Source organism: Carassius auratus, unplaced genomic scaffold, assembly GCF_003368295.1.
Source record: "Carassius auratus strain Wakin unplaced genomic scaffold, ASM336829v1 scaf_tig00040743, whole genome shotgun sequence".
Classification (NCBI taxonomy): Eukaryota; Metazoa; Chordata; class Actinopteri; order Cypriniformes; family Cyprinidae; genus Carassius; species Carassius auratus.
In genome coordinates, this window is record NW_020526607.1 from 15001 (window position 1) to 28728 (window position 13728).

A 13728-nucleotide genomic window follows, 5' to 3' on the forward strand; every position below is an offset into this window, starting at 1 on the left:
ACGTGTGCCAGTTAAAGGGAAGAGAAAACATACGGATGGCAGGAAAAGAGAGATTTCTGATTCCAGCCTAGATGATCCAGATGAAACCGAAATCAAGGGGATGATGTTGGCTTCCACTCCAACTAACAATCGTATACAGAACAAGAATCAGGAAACAACGGTTAGACACATTCAGACCACAGCATTACAGCAAATCACCTGATTTACCCATTTCAAAACAGTTTTACATAAAATGTAAACACACTTGAGTTGGTTTGAACTGTTATGTTTGTAGGATTCAAAGAAGAGGAAATGTTTAGACCAGCACACGCCTCGCAAAAGTTCTGTTCAGAACCAAAACATTTCTTTTCCATACGGTAATTCAGATCTATAATAAACAGTTTCTGTTAATAGTTCTTGAGTAGTTCAGGTTGAGTGGTTTTACAGATGTTTTTGGATCATTTGGTCTTTATTTGTCACAGATCAGAGCTGGAGTGTTGATCCTGGAGCTGATCTGGATCAGTATGATACTGAGAGCTCTCCTCACCCAGAGGTACATATTTATGAATATTTATTCAAATATAGTTATTTATGTTAATTGTAATAATGGATCAGAATGTTACTGTTTTTACTGTATTTTTGATCAAATAAGAGACTTGTTTGGAAACCATAAACCATGGTCATTTGGTTATTTTAGTTGTAAGTCACTAAAACAAAAAGTCAAAATCTAAAAATATGACATTTTCCCCCACATTGCATTAGACCAGAGCAGACATAGAAACGATGGACACTGATTGCACATTTGTGAGTCACAGTCTCCTTCTGAGAGGCCAGAAGAGGATGGGACAATCCCAAAGCACTGGTATTACACGCATGAACAGCTGATCTTGTTTCTTCAGAGTAATGTCTTAAGCAACTCTAGACACCATCTACACATTGATCAACAGGAATCGGGCAGAAGGCAAATGACAGTCTTGCTGACATCTTCGATAAGACAGGATATGGAGAATATGAGTCGTGTCCACAGGAAGAGAGTTTTGATCCGAAACGAGACGGTACATATGAGGAGGAGAGAGAGGAAGATGATGACGAGGAAGAACAAGTGGCAGCAGGTAATGTTTTCTTTTCTGTTTCATCATTTCCAATTTTTTGGGGAAAGTCTTCCAGTATGTTTTTTTTCTATTTTGTCCTTTATCTTTTAAACCTTTTTAACAAACATACTGTGATTGTTCAGATGAATTCCGCCGGCCTGCAGACCCCAAACGAGTGACGTCCAACAATGATAGGTCCAGCAGGTGAGTAATATATGATGCTTTCATTGGTCATAAATGTTCTTGTTGAGCTGCTTTGGAAAGACTTGTATTGTGAAAATCTCTATACAGATACATTTAAATCATTAAGATAATATTATAGCTTTTTTTTTTTCTTTGTTTGAATGATTTTTTTTATTTTGCATTTTTAGTAAGTTTTAGAAAACATTTTTTAATGAATTTTAACTATTAGTTATTTTGTAAATAAGTGTTTGTTTTTATTTAATATAACTAATAATTAATATAAATTTTAAATCATTAATTCAGGTTTTATTTGTTATACATCAAGTTAGACTAAATAAAAATTAGAAATTAGGGAACACGTTAGATAAAAAATGTTAGCCTAAATGCACTGTAAATTGCTTTTAATAAAAACGTTTGCTAAATGCATTAATTTAATTTAATTTAATATTATTTCAGGTAGCACATTTTTTTATGGGTTTAGTTTTATTAAAGTTTTAATTTGGTTTAAAGTATTTTTTTTTTTTAATTATATGCAAAGATCATCAGATTGCATAGCTTCAAATGCACATGGTGCTAAAAAATTGTCTTAAACTCCACAAAACAACTGAATAAAAATGCTTCAAATCAAAAAATAAATAAAAATGATTCATCAAAGATTTGCTTTCTGTTCCAGGGATAAGTCTTTTGCTTGTGTGGATGTTGTGCGTAAGAAAGACGAAAGGAGAAAACTGAAAGGCCACTATTGTAAAGAGTGTGAAAATGTGAGGCAGTTTATACACTATATGACCAAATATATCTCCTCCTTTTAAATAATATAATAACATTGAGCATTAACAATGTTGTAATTAAGAGCATTGTGTTGTTTCAGTACTATGCAGACCTTCCAGAGGAAGAAAGACAGAAAAAACTGTCTTCCTGTTCACGTCATCGCTACCGCTACATCCCACCCTCCACTCCAGAGAACTTCTGGGAAGTGGGTTTCCCATCAACACAGACCTGTGTGGAAAGAGGTACAGTGTTAGCTTTTTGACAAATTGCAGAAGTGTACTATATAACACTAATAATGCTACATTACATGTGTACAAAGGCATTGTTTCCCAGCACCCAGACTATCAGACTTTCAATCTATAGACTTCCTGTGAAAGGAAGAATGACATGTTTATTTTATCAATTTATCTTGGTCACTGAAGCATTAAGATATCATTCTTTGCTCTCAACAGGCTACATCAAAGAGGACGACCAGCCAGACGTGCGGATACGCAGGAGACGGCCGTACCTCGCCATGTTCTCACCGAAAGCCAAGTCACAAAAACATCAGCACTGAGTGCATCCGTTTTAATTCAGATATGATTTTAAAATCACACTGAAACTAAATGGATGAATATGTCATTCTGACTCCTCATGTCCTGGATTATAGCTGCTTATTTTATTTACTTGTCTCATTTTTGAGTATTTCAATGTATTTAGATTTTATGAAATTACCTTGAGTAATAAACAAACCTTGTTTTGTCTGTAAGAGATGAACTACGTAAATTGTTTGACATTTTATACACTTGATTTTGACTAATTTGTAAAAAAAAAATAAAAAGTAATTCTGTAATAAAATAATAATACAATTGTTTTTGAAGTGCATTTGTTTTCATTACATCCAAGCATATGATTGTTCTAAGTTATAGTAGCAAAATTATTTATCAAACAAAATAATTATTTTGTTGACAATAAAAATCAGCTTTTTGTCTTTTATACATATATATAAAAATACTAATATCTAGAAGCAGTCTAATATTATGCATTGTTTTTTTAACTGCGACGTTCTCAGTCTGAAAACAGAGATCCGTAAACTAGTCCAGGAGGATTGTGGGTATGAAGAACCAACGATTGCAATGGCTTCTGTCTATTTTGAAAAGCTCGCCCTGCACGGTAAACTGGACAAGCAGAATCATAAACTTTGTGCCGGAGCTTGTATCCTCCTCGCTGCCATAATAAGCAATGACCTCAAGAGGCCATAGGTCAAACACCTCAGATGTACGTAAAGATCAGTGATATCAATATCTGCTCTCTGATTCGAGAATTCGAGAAATGATTCATTTGTTTCTCACTGGATGTCCATTAGAGACCATTAGAGTGCTGGTGGCGCGAGTTTAAACTGCATCTGCCTCAGCGTGGATCTTACCACACTACAGACGCCTCTGTCAGACCACCTGAAAACAGACCAGACCAGATCCTCAGAACAGAGATTAAAAACACACTTTCATGTGACCAAATTTTAAATATGTCTCTGTGGTTTAAGATTGAAACTCTCAATTCTAAATCCCAGAACAAATAAACACACACACACCAACACAGAACAGATGGATGGATGCCCATGTGTAACCACTGAGACCAAGAGAGATCAGACATTAAGAACCGTAGAGAGATTATGAAATGGAGATTTTAACTGTTACAGGAAACTCAGAGAAAATCATGATATGAATTTACTTGTGGATTGTATATCATAAGGCTTGTGGCAGATCCCAGCAACATACACACACTAATAAGAATATAATTTAATTAAGATCATCTATACATCTGTCCTTTCTTTTTTGTTTTTAATACAATACAATTTCTGAAAAAAAAAATGTATAAAAAAGAAATGCATTTATTTCTTAAAACAAGGAAAATATCTACCAGTGGGGTATGAAAAATAATCTTATTTCTCACCCTTTTGGCAGATTTTTTTTTCTTGTTTTAAACGTAAAGTAATTGAATTTTTGAAAAAAATAAGTATTGTTATCTTGTGTAATTTTGCTTCTCAAGTACATGGATCTCTGGCTGTTTTCGGAAATCCCAGTCACTATTATAAAATAAATCACAAATACTTTTATTTGTTATTCGTTTAACTTTTATTTTGAAAATCCGAGTCGTGACGTCATAGGGGTTGTCCCACCAACCATTGTAGGTTTTATCTCACATCTATTTTTATCTGACATAGTGTCGGTATCGAACCAACTTGTCGTTTTAAACCACGTTTTAGCGGTCTTGTTTAAAAATAGTCATAAGTACTGTTACATAGAAAATCAAAGTCGATATTAACGAATCTTACACGGGTTTTACTCTAATAATCTACGCGATAAAGTGTTAGAAGCGTCTCGTTCTTAGTCTCTTTGAATCTAACGTAAACCTTCTGTCAGCTAACATGGACCAACTTGAAGTAACTACAAAAGAAACCAAGGTGAGATTTCTGAACAGTTTGATATCACATTCTCTGACTGTCGAATTATGTGGACGTAAATGAGTTGGTTTTGTACAAGGCCTATCTCTCAAGCATTATACAACAGAAGGGTGAGTAATACGGTAAGACTGGTCTAAACCTGCTTGACACGTGATGACTCAACTCTGACAGCTGAATAGAGTTAACACTGGTGAACTTTACCCAGTTAAAACGTGTTTGAATAGAATAGAATAGAATGATAAGGTAGTCGTATCATGTGCAAATGTTTATGGGTTAGGTTAACATAAGCATGTGGACTTTGAGACTTTTGATCTGGGCTTAAGTCATCATTTTATAGGGTTAAGTAGGCCAAACAAATATTGCAATACTTAAAAACAAGTTATTTTAGCATTACTTATCTCTATATATACCTATATATTATTAAAGTATTAATTAAGAGTTTGAGTTTTAACATTTTCAGTGTTAATATTTCTATTATTATTTTTAAACATTTATTTAAGTTTTAGTAATTTGAATGCTTAAATTTATCTATTTAACTTAGGCAACATTTCTACACATTTTCATTTAAGTTTGTTAATGTAGTATCTCTGTTTTAATTGATTACAGCTTTATTTCAGTTACTAAAATAATCTACAAAAAGATTTCGTTTTTACATATAGTTCATATTTCTGTTAATGTAAAATATTAACAAAATCTAGATTTCAAATCTTTCTATTTGACTGATTAAATGTGAGACAGTGCTTATTGATGAGGTTATTAAAGGGATAGTCCATCCAAAAATGCTAATTTAGAATATTTACCAATATTCTTCAAAATATCTTCTCTTACATTCAACAGAAGAAATAAAATCAAAGTTTGGAAAAGGGTTGCAAAGAGGTGGAAAATTTCCAAAAAGTGGCAACAAAAATAATAATAAAAATTAAGTTTTCTAATTTTACTGGAATTTTTCAAAATTTTTGCAACCCTAGTTTAGAATGACATGAGGGTTAGTAAATTTGGACACATGTGACAGAACTTTAATTTTGCTTGTCAACTGTAGATGGTGGTAATTGTTGAAATGTGAGCCCTCCCTCTGCCGAAAGTGTATTAGTCGTGTGTGTCTGTTTTGTGTTATTCTTCCAGAGCCCATGGGGTGCTCCTGTCCTGGCACCAGTGCCCTGCTCTCTGGCTGATGTGATGAGTGAGCAACTGGCCCGACAGCTGCATGAGGAGGGCAGCTCTTTCCCAGAAATCCCTGAGTCAGTCTCAAACAGTATCAAATTATTAGCACTGTTACAAGTCTAGAAGTGGAGTACTTCTATATATAGAAACAATAGTAATATATGATATAGTCACTTTGGAAATGGCATTTTTAGCACTTATTGTACATTGACGTTATTTATTTTTTATCGTTTAAAGCAAATATGTCATGAATTCTGAAGGCAAAAACATCTTTTGTATCCATTTACTTGTATTATTTTCAGTTCTGATCTGGACCTGACCTGCGGTCCTGAAGCAGACACGTCCAGCGACCTGATTCTGGCCCAGATGCTTCAGATGGAGTTCGATCGCGAGTTTGATACGCAGCTGCGCAGGGAGGAGAGGAAGTTTAACGGAGACAGCAAAGGTAAAACAAAAACATTCAAATAATGTGTGTTTTCATCTGTTGGACTTTCAATCTGTGTGTGTGTGTGTGTGTGTATAAGTTTGGTTTAACTTGACTACATTGTGACAAAAACCTTAGTTATGTTTGCAGAAAAATTAAAGGAATTGTCATATTTGTATTTTATTTTTTTAAGATTGATTGTTAATCTATTATTCATTAATATCTTTAGCAGCATTTTTGCTTATACATTTTTTTATCAATATTTAATTAAATTAAATTAAACATTTCATTTGGCTCTGTCATTATAATTTTTTTTATAAATTATTAAAATGTACATTTTATTATACATGCTATAAAAATAAAGCTGATTTTAATAGGACCATATAAGTTAAATTTTTATGTAATTTAATCATGAAAAAATGCAATCCGGAGGAATTAAGTGGGGTGGGGTGGGGGCTGAATCTAGAAAAATTCAAAAGCATACATACGTAATATAACATGCATACATAAACAAACAAACATGCATACATAAACATTTATTTTTTTATGCATGCATGCATGTACAAAAAAAACTTAACAACTGATTAAATTTCCAGTCTCCATATCGTTTGAGAACTACCGGATGGTTCATCCGTATGAGGACAGTGACAGCTCTGAAGATGAGGTTGATTGGCAGGACACTCGTCATGACCCCTACAGAGCTGGTGAGCTTGTTTGTGCTACACAGAAAATAATTTTTTTATGTGCACTTAGCAGTTAATATTTTGTTACCTGACTACATTTGATTTACTTACTCAGCCAAACCAACAACGACCCCTAAAAAGGGATTTGTTGGAAAGGGCAAGAACATCACCACCAAACATGATGAGGAAGTCTGTGGACGGAAGAACACGGCACGCATGGACAATGTTAGGCTTGTTCACACATTATCCTAAATGACATGTTAAACTGTTGTTTCAGTTGTAATCGTTTCACTCTCTGAATGATTCTATGCAGTTTGCTCCGGAGGTGCAGGTGGGAGATGGGATCGGCATGGACCTGAAGCTCTCCAACCAAGTGTACAACGCTCTGAAACGCCACTGTGACAGCGAGCAGCGCCGCAGCGCTCGACTTCATGAGAAGAAGGAGCACTCTACTGCTGTGAGTCCGTTTCCCTTTTAGGAGCCCAACCAATTCTCCATGAATCATTTTTTTTATTGTTATTTTATTTTATTCCATACAATTCTAAGGGTTTTTTAGACTTCTTAAACTGTAGAAGAAAGATAAAGTAAAGAGCCCATCCATATTTTATTTTATTGTTGAGCTTATTATTTTAGTTTAATGTAGGGATTTTCAGACTTATCCAACTGTATGTATCCAATATATGTATGTGTATTGTGTATAATTACTAGGTATATATAAATACATGCACACACAGTAGATATTCAGAAAAATGTGCATGTATATACATTTATATGTTTATATTCTTATAGCTTTTAAGTTTGATATGATTAATCATGATTAACAGTTTGACAGCACTAATTTAATTTAATTTTTGTTTTATTTTAGTTTATTTTCTTTTTTATTTTAGGGGGTTTTAGACAATGCAAAGAACCCAACTCAGTTGTTATTTATAGATTTATAAATACATTTATTTTATTTACATTTTATTTTAGTTTATTTTGATTAATTTTATTTGAGGGGTTTTCAGACTTCAGACAGAAATATAATGTCAAAAACCCATTCATTATTTTATCTTGTTTTATTTTATTTGTTTCATTTGATTTATATTTTAATGAATTTAATTATATTCAAACAGTAGAAGAAATGCAATGTAAAGAGCCCAACTCATAATTTCTTTTTAGTTTAGTTTTTTTTTTGTTTCTTGTATTTTATGGGTTTTCAGACTCAACCAACTGTAGAATAAATGTAATGTAAAGCATTTAAAAATAATAATAATAATAATAATAATTTTTGAGTTTGAGACTCAACAAACTGTCAAAGAAATGTAATGCATCCACTTGTATATGCTGACTGTACATTTCATGTCCTCTTTTGCTCAGGAACAAGCTGTGGACCCCAGGACCAGACTGCTCATGTACAAAATGGTGAATGCTGGGATACTGGAGAACATCAATGGCTGCATCAGCACAGGAAAAGAGTCGGTGGTTTTCCACGCTAATGGAGGGAGGTGTGTGCAACTCGCTTAAGTCTTGCAATTAATGCTAAAGTGTGCATTAATTATGCAGTGTTACTCTCAATGTGTCTCATGCAGCTTTGAAGAGAAGATTGTTCCAGAAGAGTGTGTCCTCAAAGTTTTCAAGACCACCCTGAATGAGTTTAAGAACCGGGACAAATATATCAAGGACGACTACCGCTTCAAAGACCGCTTCAGCAAGCTGAATCCTCGCAAAATTATCCACCTGTGGGCTGAGAAGGAGATGCACAACCTCACCAGGTGATAAACCGATCATTTAACTGTATAAGACAAGTATTTGACATTTAATATGACTGATTTAATAAATGCCATATGGAAATTAAGATGACACTACAACATATTCTGGTTTCATCTACTTTTTCATGCCATTCCACCCCTCTTGCACACACAAATGTATGTGTGTAGGATAAAGAAAGCAGGGATCCCGTGTCCCGAGGTGGTGATTCTGAAGAAGCATATCCTTGTGATGTCATTCATTGGAAAAGACCATGTTCCTGCACCTAAACTGAAGGACGCTATTCTGAGTTCTGAGGATATGAAGAAAGCATACTACCAAGTGCTAAACGTGAGTGTCCTGGAATACTCCCAACAATCTTTGCTATTGTTAAATGGAAATTGGATAAAAAATAAGAAATTATATTTTGTGTCCATACAGGATTTGTGTTACTTTATTACAGTGCTTACTTGTCATAAAATAATATAAGTAATAATAATAAGTCTTATTTCTGTTTTAATTTTAGGGTGTAATTTAACTTTGATATTTGCTCTTGATATTCTCACCTCTTGTTCTCTGACTCACAGATGATGCAGCGTCTGTATCAAGACTGTAATCTGGTGCATGCTGATTTGAGTGAATACAACATGCTCTGGCATGAGGGACAGGTTTGTATTAAGCCAGTTAAAACAATCTTTGTAGCACTTATTTTTCAATTCTGCAGAAAAAGCAAGGCTAGTCATGTGTTCATCAACTACACTACCGTTAAAAACTTAAAGCCTCTCCTGCTCACCAAGTCTGCATTTATTTGTTCAAACATGCCTTAAAAACAGAAATATTGTGATATATTATTACGATTTAAAACAACTATGTATTTTTTTTTTTAAATCTTTATATTCCAGTGACACCTTAAATTTATTTGTATAATTTTTTTTCCTTATGAAGGTGTGGTTCATTGACGTGAGTCAGTCCATAGAGCCCACTCACCCTCACGGTCTGGAGTTCTTGTTCAGAGACTGCAGGAATGTGGCCACAGTAAGTGTCCGAACTATCTTGTGGTGTAATAAAGAGCTCTGCAAGGTTGCGATCACTAATGAATGTTTTCTTCTCTCCAGTTTTTCCAGAAAGCTGGTGTGGCTGAAGCTCTCGATGTATTCGAGCTGTTCAACACCGTGTCTGGACTGCAGATCAACAGTGATAATGAGGCTGATTTCTTAGCCCGGGTCTGGATTTCAAACATTTTTTTAAGATCCAACTGATATTTAAAACTCGGATGTTAAAAATCAATCTTGTCGTATGTTTTTACAGATTGAAGCCCTGGAGAAAAGAAATGAAGATCATGTGCAGAAATCCAGCAAGAAAATCTTCATGGACACCAGTGAAGGCAGCCCACCCCAATTAAACACTGATGATGATGATGATGATGATGATGATTAACACAAGCACAATAGTTATTTGACAAATAAAGGAGAGAAAATCCCTCCATTCACAAATAAGTTGTGGAATGGGACGAACGCCATGTCCATGTGACAAACTCGCGCCGTCCTTCTGCTGTTGACGCGTTTGCTCGGTGTTGAAAGTGACACATGATCATTCAAGACATCGAGCATAACCTGTCATTTTTTAACAGACCATTTTGGAAGATGGTCAAAAACAGAAAAAAATATTACTATAACTATAAAGACACATGTAGAATTTAGTTAGAATTGTGTAGTTTTAAAAATGTGTCTCCTTCCACAATGAGAGCAAGCAGAGAATGAAGATCTGAGGATCTCTGAATGCTCTGAATTTGTGTGTGGATTTCATCTTTGATGATGAGCAGAACTCAGGACATTGATCCAATCTGTTCATCATTAAAAAAAACGAAAGCCTGGGTTTTAAACATGAAATCATTTTACTTCTAAGATGACTATTGTGGATTTGTGGTTTTGTAAAATCAGGTCAAGAATCAAATAAAACTCTTTAAATGGCATGCTTTGAGTGCTTTCTTTAGCTGGGGATTATTGGCAATAAATACAGTTTAAAGGAATAGTCCACTCGAAATGAGAAGTCATCCAAGATATACTGTAGATGGGTTTGTTTCTTCATCAGAACAGATTTGGAGAAATGTAGCATCATTTGCTCACCAGTGGATCCTCTGCGATGAATAGGTGCCGTCAGAAATTGCCGTCCAAACAGCTGATAAAAACTAATTCACAAAATATTCATTTTGGGTGAACTTTTCTTTGAATCGAGGATATGTGGTTTTGTATATTTTTGCTACTTTGAAGCCCCCTACAGTTAAGTGAGCGGAATTCGCCATCGTAACTACAGTGAATATCTGTGCACGTGCAAAGCAGTGTGCCCTTTTCGTGGAATTTCGTACACGCTCTCACTCACTGATCTTACATTGTCTCAGAAAAGAACGTTTCGCGTGAGCGCGGGAAACTGGACCTCTGTGTATCATCACAATGATTTTGAAACTTTGATATTTCAAATGACTTGCAGCTGTTTTAAAAGCCTGACTTGTGAGATGTCATACTATAAATACCTAGAAGAAACCAGAGCACATTTTAATTCTCGTAATATTTAGTAACATACGTACTCTTGCTGTATGTGTACAGAATATGTTTTATCTATATGAATTGAACAGATTATTTATTAGCGTATGACTTCTAATGGCGGGAATTTGGAGCAGCTGTATGCAGTGAAATGTTATTTGACTGTTGTATAAGTTATTTGGGCAATAAGTATCATAGTTGCTTGACATTTTATCCATAAAAAGGTCACTCAAACGAAAACCATAAAAAGTAACTTAAAATAATTCTTAAAATTGAACTAAAATAATAATAAAAAAAACCTTATACTTAATTAATCCTAGCTAGTTACCAAGGCTACATTTCTTTTATTTTCACATGATGTAGGCTACTAAAATAACTTGTACAAAAAACTGGAAAAAAAAACTAGACATAATTTTTTTTTTTTTTTTAAATAAAAATGACTAAAATATAACAGTATCCATGTGACGAAGAGGCTGAGGCGGTCGGATCCATCTGCAGTATTTTAATAACACAGGTAAGCCAGCAGAGATAGACAGTCATAGAACTCAAGAACACTATGCAAGGCCAGTATAAATAACTCAAAGCAGCACACAGGTAAGGGCAATCCAAGAATCGTAAGTCAAACAGGCCTGGGTAAGGGGCTGGCAGCTGAGGCTCAAAAACAAGATCAATGTCCAAGTCAAAATCACAAGAGCAAACACGAGTGATAAGCTAGAGACAGATTTTTTGGGTAAATCAAGACTTCACAAAAGAACAATGAGCAGAACAGTCCAGATAAAGGAGAGCTGAGGGTACACAGGTTATAATAATGCAATGATGAGATTAATCAGGAGATAATGAGCAGAGGCGGATAATGGGAAAAACAGTCCTGATACACAGGAGAGATGGATCTGGTGAAACCAGGAGGAGGCGTTGTCGAATGTTCAGTGACAATCCACATAACACTGGTCAGTTGTAATTCACATCTAAAATTATTTCTGTACTTCATTCTGAAATTATGATTTGCAATTTTATACTTATTCCAGTTTCTATAATTAATAATAATTTATATCATAATAAATTGTGGTTGTGATTTTGTTTTCTGTATCTCCTGAGAGAGAATCTGTCATTCCCAGCTCTGCAACTGGAGAGCATATAAACAAAAACAGAGCAGAATGTCAATAGATAATTTTTTTTTTTTTTTTTTTTTTTGCTGATTTGTCTGGTACTCTTACTTCTGTCGACATGAACTATAACATCCTTCATGTCAGAAGTTTTAGAAACAATAGATAGAAAAGTAGGTGTGATGCATCTGCATTTAACCTTTAACCTTGTTCTTTACTATTACTGTAGTTAGATCAACATAAAACTACAGCATAAAGTGTTTTCTTGAATTTATGAGATATTGTTGATGTATTTGCATATAAACTGTTATGCCCCAAAGACTATTTCCATAAAAAAAACTTCTAAAACATTGTTTTAGGGCTTGTAGGGACAAGTTGTGTGCGTAAGTGCAACTGCAATTTCTGCTTTCTCCCCATTCCTCTAAAATGCATGCATGCCTGAGAACGTGTACAGTCAATTTTGTAACTGCAGATGTGTGATATTTTCCCATGACAAAAATTACTAGTAGCAGGACAGTGTGTTTGTGTGTAATCAGATTACAACTAGTCTCATCTTCACACTATAAAACTGCATATTTCAGCTATTATCACCTTTAATTACTCTGTTTATGTTGTTATGTGCTTCTTAGAAATACTTAGAATTTTACATTGCCTCACTCAAATAACACAAATAATTTTTTGCTCCCATAGACAAACCAGATGTCCACATTCGTTTTACAGCTCTATATACTCTTACTGTATGGTTTCATATGTATTATCATACACCCAAAGACATTTTAGAATAAATATTTAATATAAATTGGTATTTAGATTAAACATAATAGACTCTAGAGTTATAATATCTGTGCAATAATTAAAAAGTTAATTTAACCTACAAAATATCCAGCTGTGAACTATATTGAACTTAAATTAATGACAAATTTTACAACTTCACACATTTTATACAACACAAAGATACTTAAAGACATTTACATTTTGAATAAAGCATTATATATGCATACGCTGCTTCTTCCTGATCAATGGTAATGAAATGCAAACTACATATACAATGTATAGATTAAATATGCTCAGAAAAAATATGAGGTTCAAATCAGGCTAAAGTAACCAAGAAAACCCCAAGCAGCTCGACAGGTTCATCCAGATTTGTAATGTCACATATATATGTCACACCCACAAGCCGAGAAAAGAGTTGTAGTTGTCAGTTGAAATGTTTCAGTCTACAGCATTTTCTCTCTGTGAGACCAATGCATTTATGCACATTTCAGGGAAACTGTGTTTACGATTTCTTTGTTGTTGTGGATTTTGACAGCGATTGAATGGAAGCCCCGCCCACTTCATCTATGCAAGATTAGCTCATACCTTTCCCCCCTCGAACCATTTAAATGATCGACCTGATAACTCTGTTGTTTCCTGTGGCATGAAGTAGAACGAGAATGCTGCCAAACTGAGCAGTGAGAGAAATAATGGACAGAGACATGCAAACCTGAAAGAGGTTGAGAAGAGGAAGAGACAAACAGTTTGGAACTTGTCACAGTATAATAATGGCCTTTATTGAAAAGGGTCAAAAGAAGACCTACATTTCAACATTCAGGTTTGACCTGAAGCCTTCAGCAGCGCTGAATGTG

The 13728-nt window shown here is 34.4% G+C and overlaps 2 protein-coding genes across 2 annotated transcripts in view; both read left to right on the forward strand.

Annotated features, from left to right (window-relative positions):
• The window catches only part of LOC113084857 (DNA endonuclease RBBP8), a 6806-nt gene extending 3932 nt beyond the window's left edge, over window positions 1–2874 (forward strand). The window contains exons 10-18 of the mRNA XM_026254988.1: window positions 1–160; window positions 275–356; window positions 462–532; window positions 742–841; window positions 927–1091; window positions 1214–1274; window positions 1927–2014; window positions 2122–2263; window positions 2474–2874. The exon at window positions 1–160 is cut by the window's left edge and continues 117 nt beyond it. Of these exons, the coding sequence (XP_026110773.1) occupies window positions 1–160; window positions 275–356; window positions 462–532; window positions 742–841; window positions 927–1091; window positions 1214–1274; window positions 1927–2014; window positions 2122–2263; window positions 2474–2577 (973 nt within the window). The 3' untranslated portion in view covers window positions 2578–2874. The remainder of the gene's footprint in view (window positions 161–274; window positions 357–461; window positions 533–741; window positions 842–926; window positions 1092–1213; window positions 1275–1926; window positions 2015–2121; window positions 2264–2473) is intronic.
• A 1298-nt stretch (window positions 2875–4172) lies between these two features.
• Window positions 4173–10324, forward strand: LOC113084859 (serine/threonine-protein kinase RIO3-like). Its single transcript, XM_026254990.1, has 13 exons — window positions 4173–4464; window positions 5587–5702; window positions 5928–6070; window positions 6646–6753; window positions 6848–6957; window positions 7046–7189; window positions 8092–8219; window positions 8304–8486; window positions 8652–8811; window positions 9048–9128; window positions 9406–9495; window positions 9576–9683; window positions 9769–10324. Exons 1-13 carry the CDS (start codon window positions 4429–4431, stop codon window positions 9895–9897), a joined length of 1536 nt encoding a protein of 511 aa, XP_026110775.1. The 5' UTR covers window positions 4173–4428; the 3' UTR covers window positions 9898–10324.
• The last annotated feature ends 3404 nt before the right edge of the window (window positions 10325–13728 follow it).